Below are 14293 nucleotides of genomic sequence, written 5' to 3' on the forward strand. Positions count from 1 at the left end.
CTTTGCCTCTTTAACTGCAGATTGGTACAATGAGATGGGTGAACTCGAGAGGATGCAGAGAAATCAGTGTGATCAAATCAATTATAATGAACTGATTTAAATGAGTAAGATTGAATGCAATGCCTAGAAACTACATGTACAGTACAAAAATTAACTGTATTTTGGGGCGAAATTAAACACTTGAAACTGGCACATATATTGACAGCGTAGATGGATGTTGAGCAGTTATGGAGAAGTATTCAAATCCATTACTTAGCTAAGTATTAAAGTTTAGGTAGGCTACTATCAGCAAAATGCGCTGAAAGTTTAAAGTGTTTATTATGCAGTTGCAGAATGGTCCCAGTTGAAGTTATTATGATACATTAAGGTCTAAGGAGCATTTTAATGTTGTGACTTGTCAAGGGGAACTTTTTTTTAAGTAAGGTATTAAACATATTTCTGGGTCTCATAATTAATAAAATAATCATAGTAGGCCCTAGGTACAATCTTAATCTGCAAAGTAATTTGTTATTATCTGTCAGATAATTGCAGTATTAGATTCCAAGTACATTGCGTAATATGGAAATATAATAATTGTATCTCATAATTGTACTTGAGTGAAAGTGCTTTCCATCACTGAAGTAAGGGGAGGTGGGGGGGGGGGGGGGGGGGGGCAGATGCTGGTTAACGTGAAGTTTGTTTTTATTAATTAATTAGCCTACTTCAAAGTAGCCCACACCCCACACCCGATTTTCATCTTTTTTACTTGTCCAACACATAGTACATTCACACACATAATTAATAGCGTTACAACAGCAAGCACTTGTAGTGAGTTGGACGATAAAGGATAGACATCAAGAAAAACAAGGAAGGAAGGAAGGATGGAAGTAGACAAGGAAGCACAGAGGAGGCTGTGTGAGTGTAGAAATGGAACACTGCTTTGTTCAAGGGGGAGGGGGGGGGACAAATGAGCACAGTTTGCCTGCTATAATCGGTGAATACAATCTGCCAGGGCGGGCAATCCCCGGTTTATCTCTGTCTAGCTGTGTTGTAACGTATCTTTCACATATTTGTCTTTCCTGGAGGATTTCTATCAAGGGATGTCAAAGCGAGTACGAAGCAGAGAGGTCTGCGCTGATTGCAGTGCTCCGGGTATGATGTCAAACAAGCTAGCTTTAGCTGCCTAGCTAACCAGCTATTCCTTACTACAACTTACGTCCAGCTAGCTAGTTAACGTTAGATAGCTAAATGGATAACTGTCATTAATGTAAACGTTATTCTTGTGAAAACACTTGTGAAAATGTCATGTTTGTGTTTTGTCTGTATATTCACATTAACTTGTCTGGTTGTGAAACTCTTTGCTTGAATTGTTTTGATGATGGTTTACAATGGTACAGATAAATTAGCTTATTTGGCTAGCTCGCTAAGACATTACTGATAACAAGAAGGTTAATGTCGTCGCGCAGCGCCTGGTTGCATTTGTGATTTTGTATGTGTCGAAGACATTAGGAAGCGACCAAATTGGAGGTGGTATTTGTAGCTGTCAGTTGGCGAACATCCTCGTCTGGCTAGAATTTAAGGTTCTTATTAATATTTAAACCTTCAGCTTAAGAATGTGTGTTATTAACCTCCTAACAGTAGACTGGCAGATTAACTAACGTTAACATTTGCATCTTATTCTAGAGCCACGCTGGGCCTCTGTTAACAGGGGTGTGTTGATCTGCGATGAGTGCTGCAGCATCCATCGAGGTCTGGGGCGACACAGCTCTCAAGTCCGACATCTGACTCATTGTCCATGGCCACCCTCCCAGTTACAGGTGAGCAGACCATCAGAGACACAAGCCCCACATTGCACAAGTGTGAATATAAAATGGTTGACACATCATCAAGTGACCAGAGGACAACCTTCCATGCAATCAGGTATACTTGTATGTGGTTTCTGTTTTTAGATGGTCCAGACACTATATGGCAATGGAGCCAATTCCATATGGGAGCATAGCCTCCTGGACCCTTCCTCTTCAGTAAGTGGGAAGCGCAAAGCCAACCCCCAGGACAGAGTTCAGTAAGTGCTGTTCAGGATTTGGATGCATCAGTGCTGATTTTGATATGCTTGTTTGCACTTTGATTTAAAGCTCTACTGGGAACATTGATTTTTATGGTTAAGGTCAGTGAAAATGCATAATTGGCCCTCTGTATTGTGAACATGACTCATGGTCAGTCAGTCTCTAACTTTAAGAAATGACCTTGACTTGATCAGTTGACATGTGAATGGGAATTTACACAAGAAACTGTATGTTCCGTTAAATGCAAGTGGCAGTACCCTACCCATGTTAGCTATAGGGGGTCAATTTAGTTGATTAACTGAATGATTTTGCAAGAAAGTGAATTTTACAAATGTTTAAGCAGCTTTTTCTTCTATTGCTATTTTTTAATTTATAAAACAACAAGCAGTGCGTACTGTAACCCAAAATGCATAAGAAAAAAAGAAGATGAGAGTTGTCATGCAGTCACACTCATCTGTTGCCAGGTATAAACACTGTGTCAGTCCAGTGTCTGGCTGGTGGAGTAAAGATAAACAATCAGCCACATATAAACACAGCCATGCTGAGTCTGACCCTCGCTGCAAACACATTCAATCACTACACAACAGACGAGAGTACAAGAGAGAGTACGAATCAAACCAAACATGAGGCAGCTATCTTTGATCATAAATATTGTTTTTCCACTGCAGGATCTTTTAAAGGGGAGTAAGACTCATTTGACAAACTCAGGGACTAAACCTGTGTTTCAGCCAGAGGAAGCAGGGGTACATTTAGTACTTGTAGGATAATTCCAGGTTCCTTTTTGGGGCATTATACTATACCGATGGTACAGTCAGGAGCTATCCTAGCAGTGTTATACGTTACTGAGTTGTCAAACACACACCCTGCTTCAACTTCCTTTATTAAACTAAAAAAGGAAGTATTTCTAGCATTGATGACATGGATTGGAGTTTTCTCGTTGTTAACGCTAAAAACAAAGTTAGCCTTTGTTTTGGATTTCCCCACTGATTTAGTATGCTGCACTGTCCTCTGTCTGTACAATGGAGACAAAGTTGGTCATGTGACAGTGGGGAAGGGTGGATGTGAATGTCTTGAACAATTGGCCACTCTAATTGCAAGAGGGGGTGGGGTACAAACATCTGGAGCTTCTAGCAAAAACCTTACAGACTATTTTTATTCTTGATTTAAGGGGCAGCGATATACCCCAAAACCTTTTGAAGCGGTATAATGAATTGCTTAACCCCCAGTTAAATACTCTACATTGGATTTGCAGATATTGTGTCTGATTTTAAGGATAGTGATCAGGACATCCCCAGTTGAGATATGTGTTGGTTGTTAAACAAACGTATATAGCTGATTACAGTATGTGAGGTAGTGGTCACTTAAATAGTAACGGTGGTCAATATTTTCAGGGGTCCTAGTGTTAGATGTGAGCATCTTTTGTTGTTTCCAGTCCCAACAAGACAGAGTTCATCAAGGCCAAATACCAGATGTTGGTGTATGTCCATCGGATGCCTTGTCGGGAGGATGACAGTGTAACAGCAAAAGACCTCAGCAAGGTGAGAAATGGCTCGTTTTTGGTTTTAGTGTTAACTTTTCTACATTCTTCATTTGCCAAATATTTTGTAGATTTCTGAATAAACTAACATCTTGCAAATAAAATTCTTTGAGTGTAACCAAGGAAATAAATCAAATAAAGCCGTATGTGTGTCTTTTGAGCACCATTGCACAGCAAGTGATTTTTGGTTTATAATCGTGATATCTGACCACTTCCTATACATTCAGAAATGGTTTTACCTATTTATTGATTGATAATTAGCATTCACTCCTAATCTGACATACTGCCACTCAGACCTTCTTGTACTAGTCATAGTAGGACTGAAACCATCATATAGTTTAGCCTGTCTTATCTCAAGTTTTGCAACAGCCGCCACTATTTCAGTCTCTTCTTGGAGTTGTGCTCTGAAATCTATTATTCCTTACAAATAATTTAGCAACAAGCTGGATTATAAGCATTGTCACAGTAGGCATTTCATTAACCATTTTATTGTTGAATAACGCCAACGTCTTTGTTATTTAGAAAGAGAAAAGTGCTTGTAGGTGTATGCAAAGAAAACATAAAAAAACTTTTTTTAATTTTAATGCACCCATAAACATATATTGTTGTCTCTGTGCACCTTTTTTTTTTTTAATGCCCATGTGTGTCCCTCACCTGCGATTATCTGAGTTTTTAAAAAAATCAAAATTACATTTATAGCAGGCTGTATCTACTAAAGCCAGCACTGTGTTTGTATGCACCTTAAAATAAAATTCATAATTAAACTACTTGTCGATCACCTTTCAGCAACTCCACTCCAGTGTCCGGACTGGAAACCTTGAGACCTGCCTAAGACTCCTATCTTTGGGAGCACAGGCCAACTTTTTTCATCCAGTAAGTGTAGTGGAATATGCATGAAAACACATTTTGTGAGGTAAATGTTGACGTTCTACTAATGCTTCATCATTGTGGTGTTTTTTGGGACACCAGGAGAAAGGAAACACCCCACTACACATAGCAGCAAAAGCAGGACAAATGTTACAAGCAGAACTGTTGGCAGTTTATGGAGCTGATCCCGGGGCTCTGGATTCCAGTGGAAAGACCCCTATCGATTATGCAAGGTAAAACTGGGTATATGTTTTTAAATCAATACTGGCTTACCTTATTAGGTATGAGCAGTGGGAAGTCTGTACAAACACTATGTAATGTTACTAACCCCGCTTTATAATTTTAGAGTTGCCACAACACGGAATGTATTGTTTGAAGCATTGAAGTGTATTGCAAATCATGGTTAGTTCACAGGCCATCCCCCTCACACACAATTTCAAGACTCAACATTAACTTTGTCCCACTTCCGGTAAGCTCTGCGGTTAACAACTCAGTGTTGGCTATGTAGACAACATAGCAAACTGCCAGCAGTTTTCACTGTTGCTGCTCTTCATATGACTAACCTTTCAATGTTAACAGACACAGCCCAGCTCACTAGTGGCAGGAAATGATACACATCCTTTGGAGATATTACACAGACACTGCATGTTTAAAATGTATACTATTTATATATTAAAGTGTTAATGAGGAAATGATGCACATTATGAAAAGGGAAATGACAAAAGCTGGTAGAAACTGGTAAAAACAAAAGCCTAGTTAGGAACTGGGGAAAACCAACTGAAATGGCTAAAATATTTAGCATGCCTTGCTCTGCAATGAACATAAGACCCAGACCCAGTGGCATTTTGTCAGGCTAAGAAATTCAATAAGATTATGACTAACTGAGGCTGAGGAGGAAGGAAAAACTCTCTAGCACCTTGTGCTAGCTGACTCAGCTGGAAGTTGGAATGAAGAGCTAGGAAAAATTAAAGATAAAAAAATAAATAAGATAAAAGTAAGCTGACATTGATATGTCTTGTAACTTATAAGTACACATATTTTACAAAACAGATACACGATCAAGACAATATCTGCATTGCAAAGAGATTAGAGCTAGAATCATTGCCTAGATTTATTTCAAGAAATCAAAGTAAAAACTACATATTTTATGGTATTTCTGGCATAACAGAAATTGGTGGTGTGTAAGCATGACTGGTCACCATGGCCATGGTTTTACACTCATTACTTAGAAACTAAGTAACCAACCAATGTTGTACTCCTTATTAAGCTTGTATTGACACAAGGTTTTGACATGGGTTAAGTGAAAGCAGTCCTACCTGAGGCATTCTGTAGCCTTAGCAGAGTGCCATATTTTGGAAACATTACCTTTTTATTTCTAATTTGTGCAGACAAGCAGGGCATCAGGAGCTGGCAGAGAGGCTAGTGGAGATACAGTATGAACTCACTGACCGGTTAACATTTTACCTTTGTGGAAGAAGACCAGGTAAGTTGGCACATCAAGCACACCTTGTGCATGATGATTTTTTTTCTATGGTAGTTTCTCCCTATCATGCCCTTGTTGTGTTGTAGATCACAGAAACGGGCAGCACTTCATCATTCCACAGATGGCAGACAGGTAATAGCCATTTTTTAAGTCATAGTAAGGATTTTGTTCCACACTTAATAGTTACAAAAGTTGAGATATTGTAATGCACAGAAAACAATAACAACTTAGTATCAGCTCCAACAGGCTCCTGATTAATATGTAATGCTAAATGTTGTACTTGAATACAAATAACAATCTTATTTTCCCCATGTTGCATTCTCTTGATGGATAAGGAATAAGTAAGTATGTTTGCCATTGTGTTTCTCTTTGTTTGTGTAGAATTTTTTTTAGCGGAAAAATGATTAATTTGATTATGTTTTTTGCCCAAAGCAGCCTGGATTTGTCAGAGTTTGCGAAAGCGGCAAAGAAGAAGCTCCAGTCGGTGAGACATTTTTACATGTGATTCAAGGTCCAAAATTCGGTTTCTATTCAATTATTAGAAATTCTGCTTTATTTTGTCCCAGCTAAGTAACCATCAGTTCGAAGAACTTGCCATGGATGTTTATGATGAAGTTGACAGAAGAGAAACAGATGCAGGTGAAAAAAACTACAATATATAATGCTTTTTATGCCTGCATTTTAATTATTTATCTCAGTTGTTATATCTTTTATTTTGCTTTTTTAGTGTGGCTGGCCACTCAGAACCACAGCACACTTGTAACGGACACCACAGTTGTGCCTTTTCTGCCGGTCAATCCAGAGTACTCATCTACCAGAAACCAGGCACGTGTTCGCACCTCGTGTTCAAACTTCAATTTTTTTGTGTGAATACTGGATTTAATAATGCTGCCATGTTTTTCCCTTTTTGTGTTGGTACATTCGTTTTCACAGGGTCGTCAAAAATTGGCAAGGTTTAGTGCTAATGAATTTGCCACCCTGGTTATTGATATTCTAACTGATGCTAAACGACGACAGTGGGGAAATTCCTGCGACAGTCCCAAAGGTACAATATGTCTTTCAGCTTTTATTTTGAAAAGACCTTGCATTTCCTTACTAAGGTTCTTTTGTGTTGTTGTTGTTTGTGGTTTTTATTAATGTTAATATTGCAGGTAAATTTGTTTATCAGCATATACACAGAAGAAAGCCTAAATTGGTTGTTGCAAGTTAGATGCAGGAAGTCGGTATTGAATTTTGCATGTACATGTGGACCATGTGGGCTCCGCTATATTTAGAATGTGGACCATACTATGTACTGATGTTTGCGCAGAAACTGTGCCAAACACAGATTGTGGATTTTGGTTTAGTATTAAACTCCTGCATTCTGTAATTTATAGTAAACCACATTGTAGCCCGTTTATATAGCCTGATTGTTGGAGGTATAATGAAGAGCTAATCTGGATTTTTGGATTCAGTAAATAAAAATAAAAATGTGTTCCTTAGCTATTTGATTTTTATTTAGTGAATCCATTTACTTGATCTTTAATGCTTTGGTCTTTTGGTCTGCCTTCAGAGAATGTAGAGCTGATCCTTCAGGGAATAGACAGTCGCCATAACAGTGAGAGCCAGGACACTGACCAGCCCGATTACGACAGTGTGGCATCAGATGAAGATCCAGTGTTAGAGGCAACTTGTGGGGACAGCTGCAATGATGGAAGGACCAAGGTTAATAAAAGCTGGAACCTGCTACTATACTTCATTAAGATAGTTCAAAAAACGTCTTGCTTTACTCTTTTAAAACAGATCTAATGCTATCTTGTATTTTGTTCTGCCGCAGAGCTCGGAGTCCTCTGACCTCTCTGATGGACCAATCACAGTACAGGAATTTATGGAGGTGAAGAGTGCCCTAACTGCATCGGAAGCCAAAATACAACAGCTTCTTAAAGTCAACTGTCACCTCAGTGAAGAGCTGCGTAGCATGCAGAGCAAGGTTCGTAAATTCACATGTAATTGATGGGCAATTGTACTGTAGATCGTTGAGGCACTTTTTTTGTTTTGTCGGACTGTGTTCAAACTCAGTATGCCCTCATAGTTTGATTTATATCTCTTTAATCAGATAGTAGTATACATTAATATTTTAAGAGCCTAATTAGTGGTCATTTTGTACTGGATTTAAGGTATTTACATCTTCTCTAGTCTCAGCGTTTCATTTCCGGAATGGTCACTCTTTTCGCCTGATGTCCGTAACCTTCCGCTTTGTTTGTGTTGGCATTTTTAACTCCGGTCAGTTTATGAGTACTATACTGCTCCTCAGATTTCTGCAGGGTAAATTCAGAGAGCTAGCTAGACTATCTTTGCGGTCTGACTTTTCTGTAGCAACACTTTTGAACATACATGTTCCACCAAAACAAGTTCCTCCCCGAGGTTGTTTTGCAGAGGCGCCATCGCTCCATTCAGCGCTTAGCAAGACAATTGTGATTGGTTTAAAGAAATGCCAATAAACCAGAACATGTGTTTCTCATATATTGGCATGCTGTGTGGACTAGACAGATCCTCCTGTGCAGCGCTGTGGAGGAAAGTCTGGCATTGAGAGCCTACATTTTGTCTGATACTTCCTAGCCTGTTTTCTCTTGACTTAACACAGTTAGTGTTAAAGTTAAGACTTGATCCTTGCCCATGTTACCAGAGACTTAAGTGTTTTGAATTCACACAAGGACATTAGTAATTTAGTCTGTTTTGAATGATTGTGTCAGACATAGCCTCTTCCCTATTTAGAAGTACACAGTGCATGAATTTGTAATGGCAGGGGAAGACCAGATTTTGACATAAGTGAGTAAAAAAGCCATATAAGGTCATAACGCAATACTCAAATTGCAATTGATATTTTTCACTTCTGGTGCTTCAGAGAAAACGGCTGCTGTGTTTTTGGATGGGGTAAAATTCCTGTGGTAATGATTAATGATCACCAGACTTTCTCTGCTATGCTGCTCCATGAAACTAGTTCTTTGTGGTCTAAAACTGATTGAGGATTCACATGTCAAAAGAACCAACTACTAATCAACAAATAGGAACCACAGAGAAAATTATGATCCATTATCCTAAATCTATACAACATCATACAGCCACAAAACACCTAAATGTTGCCATGATTTAAAGTTTGAATGTGATTGAATCACCAGAGTTATCAGCTCTGCACTCACCCTTACTAAATGTCATTAAATCAGATCTCTGACATCTCGAGGCATGTAGCAAGCATTGGTAACAATCTAATATTTATTTTTATTTCAGGCATATTACGTTGCTCACATCCTTATTTCTTAGTAATTCAAAAAAAGTCGATTGTCCCACTGAGCTCCAGTGGTGTTTAGACATGCATGTTTGTTTTTTTCAGTTTTACTTGCATAGGTTTGAGGAAATCCTCATCTGTTAAGATTTATGTCACCACTCTACAGTTTTCGCTGTTCTCATTACTTTTCTTGGTAAAATATATTTCTACTAAATGCATCTGTTTTGGAGAGACGTGTATTTACACTATTTCAACATTTGACAGTCATATTTCAATCTGTCTCTTATGTTTCTTAAGTGCGTTTAAAATCAGCTTTTTCAAATGAATAGCAATCCAAGTTGTTCCAACGATCGGGTTTACACTTTGTCCAAGTGACTAAGTGTAATGGGGTTATACTCTCTCACAGGCAACTAAGGGATCTGATGAATTAATTTCTACTTGCCTATTTTAGTTGCCGCTACAAGACACTTGAGCACCTGATAATGTTGCCAAGTGTATAATCTTACGGACCAAATTTGCTTGCTTGGATAAAACATTGTGTGTTTAAAAAGACAGGTTTGTCACCTACTCACCAGATTTAGGGGATGGCAGAATTTCAATTGGTTTTCATATATGCATCAAAATTCTTTCTCTTCAGTTTAGCCGAGAGACAGTGTTAACACAATGCACTGCCTCTTACTGCTGGTTTGACTGCTCAACCATACTGCTTTTATCTCACAAAAGTGGCCTTCCTCCATTCCAGTACCTTTAATTATTTTGCCGACACAGTGGATCCTTGAGACATTTCCTAACACATGCTAAATAGCCTCTACAAGCTCTTTCAATACTTATGTTTTGCATATTGTTAACTTGATGATAACTTTTTGAAAAACTGCAACCACGCTTGAAACCTCTTTAATCAGCGTGTGTGTATCTGTGTGTCTGTTACGTGTGTGTGTGTCTGTCTCAGAGCTCCGTTCTCTGTCAACATGCAGAGACAAAAGATAAGCTGGCACTTACATGCTCTCAGGTACAAAAATTTGGCACTGTTTGATTTTACGTGAACCAATACCACCAATACCGACTTGATTTGGTCGGTACAGGTAACAGGTAGTTTCTCAAGGCTTTGGCCCCAACAGGAATTGCAACCCAATCCACACACAGTGTCAGCATTTCAATTGTCAAGTAAGCAAAATTTTGTTTTAAGAGATTTGAAAAACATGATAGAATTGACGACGAACTTGACCTAGAGGAAGGGCTTTTCTCCCAGAGTTTTATTCTTCTCTATTATTGATGTCTGGCTGAGCTTTTGTAAGAAGATCTTCCCCCAGCTAGAGTTGACTTGAGAGATGTTTTGTTCTTTTCAGCTCAACTCCCTGCAGACTGAGAACACAACACTGCGATGGCAAGCCCCCAGCGGACAACAACACCAGCAGGGGCCCTTTGGTCGAAACCCACCCCGCGGAGGTCGCGCTATGTCCATGTATGAGACGGGCTCTTCTCCGAGGCAGTACCCCCACCGGGAGGAAACAGCACGGCATGAGGATGGAGTCATTTTACAACCCTTCCCAACCAACGTAAGCACAGATGATCCTGCTGGATAGTCATCACAAAACAAAATAATGATGCCTGGCTTGGGGCTGGTGATGGTTTTTCATTCATTCATTCATTCATTGCATCTCAATAGAGTATGCTCAACTTGGTTTGACCCCTTTCTAGATTGGGAGGGGTCCTTTGGGGACGGCTGCTTCCTCCCTCCCTACCTTCCCCTCTTCCCTGTCCTGGTCGTGGGATGAGCGATCTCGAAGGGTTAAGTACTGACGTTCTCCTCTGTTCAGAGGCAGCCCCAGGGGGACAGAAACTATCCCCCTGCTTGACCCCACAGACTTCTCTCTCCTGCTGACCTGTTTCTTTAAACAGCTTTTTTTTTATCAGTATCGCCTGCCTGCCTGCATGCACCACAGTGCCTCTGCTTCAGTTTAGTTATCTGAACAGCTCCAGCTTTTTATCCACAAAGAACCTTTTCCACAGCTGCTTTGGCTCAAGTAAACATCCAAAGTGATGATGAAATGTTGTACCAGAGAAAGCTGTTTGAATTATCAACCAGCTAAGTCCAATATCCATGAAAGCTAGATAAAATGGCTCATCACAATGTGCTTATTAGTCACAGCTGCTAATAAGTGCATCAACAGTTTACATCAGGGTTTCTTTGCATCAACTAATAGCATCCTATGCAGTACGCGTTGTGTTGCAACAGAATGCCCTGTTGTATATTTCCTGTCTTTTTTTTCCTCTTCATCTTCTTTAAAACCAAATGTCTGATGGCGTGAACTATCAGAAATGCATGATTCTGATTTGTATGTGCCTACAGTTGCTCAGGTAATGTTTGTGCTAATCCTATCCAGTAAATATACTGTATTTGATTGATGCTAATTTGGGGATGTCTCTACAGGGCTGCAGTCTGGAAGGACCAAGTATCATGCTGGAGAATGATTATGACTCTACGCCCAACCACTCTGAACTGGGGGAGACTGGGTAAGAACATTTGTGTTAACTTTGGACACACATGCTAAATGGCACTGACTATAACTCATTGTATATTTTTAAAGAAAGTCTAGATTTTAAACTCTGTGAAGGTTTGTACATACAGTATATTTATATTCTCACCAATGATGCAACAAAAAAAATCCTTAGTTTTTTATAAATCCAGCCAATTGGTAATTAAATTAATACATTTGAATTTTTTAATTCACTTTTAGGTGATTTCATTGATATTAAGTCATGAGATGCATGCATTATCTTCTGAAATAAAATTTTGGAGGGATGCAAGCAGACAGAGTAAGGAAATAATTTTAAAGTTAAATAAACTGGAAGGTTTTACTTCTTTTTTCTGGTGCTGGAGATGATGACATCCTCATAGCAGATGTTAAACTTGTTAACACTTTCACATGAAGAGGAGAGGAAGCTAGATTAATAGTAGTTTTGACAAATACTTAAAGTCCTTGATTGAACAGTCTGACTGCGCGAGACTAAGAACATATCAGGACTTGCACCTGTCTTACGTAAGCTTCCACTTGCAAAACAATCGGCATACGTATGAGCAAGTGCCAGAAGTCTGGCACACGTCATCCACCTCTGGTTGTTCTTTGCCATTTACGTACGAATAGTGCTGATTATAGTCACTGCTGTTGACCATTTGATGAGTAGCTATAAATAATGAAACCTCTCCTGAATATAGTACATTAATAGCTAGTTTTATGTCAACTATGGTTGTACAATTTTACTACTGTTTTGGGTTTTTGTCTCAAAGGTTTGATTTGGATGCCACCTTGTGCCCAGCCTTAAACTCTGCTGCATTGTTGTAATTTCAACAGTTACAAGCCAAGAGTGCTTGTTTTACCACAGGGAAGGATATTTCAAGTAATTCAGTTTACTGCAAACCAGAAAAGAAATCTATACTTAAAATAAAACCATACTGCGATTTTATTGTTTTCAAGGCCTTTAACGGCCTGGCCCGGAGTATTTGTCCGAGATTTTAACACTGCGTGTGCACAACCAGTCATTGCGGTCTTTAAATCTACTGGTTCTAGAAGTCCCGAGGTCCAGTTGCTGCCCCAAGACTCTGGAACATGATAGCCCTGATATTTGCAATATTACAGATGTAGCTCTTTTTTAGGTCCAAACTCAAAAGTTTGTTTAGGATGGCTTTTTTAATACGTAGTAGTGGTGTGACAATTTCACTCTCCTCTTGTTTCTATGTGTGATCTTACTGTTTTCTATGTTTCATTCTTTTTTGTTTATGTTATGTTGTTTGATTCTTGGTTTCTGATGGAAAGCACTTTGGATACCTGCTGGTTGCTCTAAAATGCTATGTCAATAAAGATTGATTGATTGATTGACTGATTGTTGTGGACTTTCCCCTCCTTTAAATACAATAATATGCCTTTTAATAAATAAACCTGTATAAGTTGCAATGCGTAAAGCTCAAAGCTGCAATAAAACATTTTTCTTTTTCTTTTCATTTGTAGCAGCCCTCTTCTAGCCTCTGAATCAGTGGAGCCAGGGGAGGAGGGGGGGGAGGATGCCACCCTGCCATGCACAGAGGACGTCATCTGTAAGACAGAGCAGATCACCAAGAACATACAGGAGCTTCTGAGAGCAGCCCAGGAGACCAAACATGAAAGGTAGTTAATGATTAACAAATAAATAATATAATAAATGGTTAAAATTTCTCATTATTAATGTGCTTTGAAGCACAGCCTGAACTGCGACTGTATTTCTGTCATTCTGCCTGTCCTTTTGAAGAGGGTAAATGGTGTTTCATCCTCTGTCTCAGCTGCTTCTAGGTCAGTGGTTAGTTGTCCTCGGGGCTTAGGACCCTGCCGGTTTTCTTTCATTCTGGCCAGTTAACCAGAGTACCCAGGGCCCAAACAGATAGTACAATGAATCGCTGTGGATGTGGGGAGGGGCCCATAGAAAAGGCCTTTCTACAGGGCCCAGAATTTTGTGCTACGCCCCAGTGAGCCAGTGACTGATTTTCACCTGACTTTCAAGGCAATTGCGGTTATATAGTAAACCAGCAGCACTCTGGTCCCAAAGACCGGCAGAGAGAGCCATTGGTTTTTGAGCCTCATAGACTGGCCTCTGTCCTTGTGTCCTAGAAACAGTGTCTGCTGGGGGTAGGCCTCTGGTCTTAATACGCAGCTGACAGGAAACGCCACACTACCACATATTCCCCTGTGACCTGCCAAATCCAAAGTGACTTCGTTTAGTCTAACAGGTTTCCTGTGTTTACTGTTTTTTTACAGTTACATATTGCTGTTCTTAAAGGGGCTCTAAGAGATGTCACGCGTGTTTGTTGACATTTGTTGTCCCATACAGCAAACATCTCTTCACTATCCGTGAGCTGCCTGTCCCCAGAAAACACTGTGGGAAAAAAAAAAAAAAAAGTGGTCTCTGTAGACAGCCCAACGGCAACAAAAACAAACTGCGCCCACCTGCACCACGAAGCATACACAAACAGTGTTCCAGCGTTCCAGCCAATAACCAACAAGAAGGATTTGGGGGTGGGAGTTGGGGGGTTAGTACTCGGAAACAGAAGGGGGGGGGGGGGGGGGGGG

The 14293-nt window shown here is 39.7% G+C and overlaps 1 protein-coding gene across 6 annotated transcripts in view; it reads left to right on the forward strand.

Moving 5' to 3' along the window:
- Window positions 1-909: 909 nt before the first annotated feature.
- git2b (G protein-coupled receptor kinase interacting ArfGAP 2b) overlaps window positions 910-14293 on the forward strand; it is a 17459-nt gene continuing 4075 nt past the window's right edge. The window contains exons 1-19 of one of the 6 annotated variants that reach the window (XM_034896274.1): window positions 910-1131; window positions 1663-1796; window positions 1929-2041; window positions 3475-3580; window positions 4366-4452; window positions 4549-4679; window positions 5835-5929; window positions 6016-6061; window positions 6265-6270; window positions 6362-6413; window positions 6496-6568; window positions 6657-6754; window positions 6863-6974; window positions 7482-7633; window positions 7746-7898; window positions 10541-10750; window positions 10893-10982; window positions 11626-11708; window positions 13202-13357. In XM_034896274.1, coding sequence (XP_034752165.1) covers window positions 1080-1131; window positions 1663-1796; window positions 1929-2041; window positions 3475-3580; window positions 4366-4452; window positions 4549-4679; window positions 5835-5929; window positions 6016-6061; window positions 6265-6270; window positions 6362-6413; window positions 6496-6568; window positions 6657-6754; window positions 6863-6974; window positions 7482-7633; window positions 7746-7898; window positions 10541-10750; window positions 10893-10982; window positions 11626-11708; window positions 13202-13357 — 1949 coding nt within the window. In that variant the 5' untranslated portion in view covers window positions 910-1079. The remainder of the gene's footprint in view (window positions 1132-1662; window positions 1797-1928; window positions 2042-3474; window positions 3581-4365; window positions 4453-4548; window positions 4680-5834; window positions 5930-6015; window positions 6062-6264; window positions 6271-6361; window positions 6414-6495; window positions 6569-6656; window positions 6755-6862; window positions 6975-7481; window positions 7634-7745; window positions 7899-10540; window positions 10751-10892; window positions 10983-11625; window positions 11709-13201; window positions 13358-14293) is intronic. The other 5 variants (XM_034896275.1, XM_034896278.1, XM_034896276.1 and 2 more) reach the window with 5 other exon arrangements.

Source organism: Etheostoma cragini, chromosome 16 (genome assembly GCF_013103735.1).
Source record: "Etheostoma cragini isolate CJK2018 chromosome 16, CSU_Ecrag_1.0, whole genome shotgun sequence".
Taxonomy (NCBI): Eukaryota; Metazoa; Chordata; class Actinopteri; order Perciformes; family Percidae; genus Etheostoma; species Etheostoma cragini.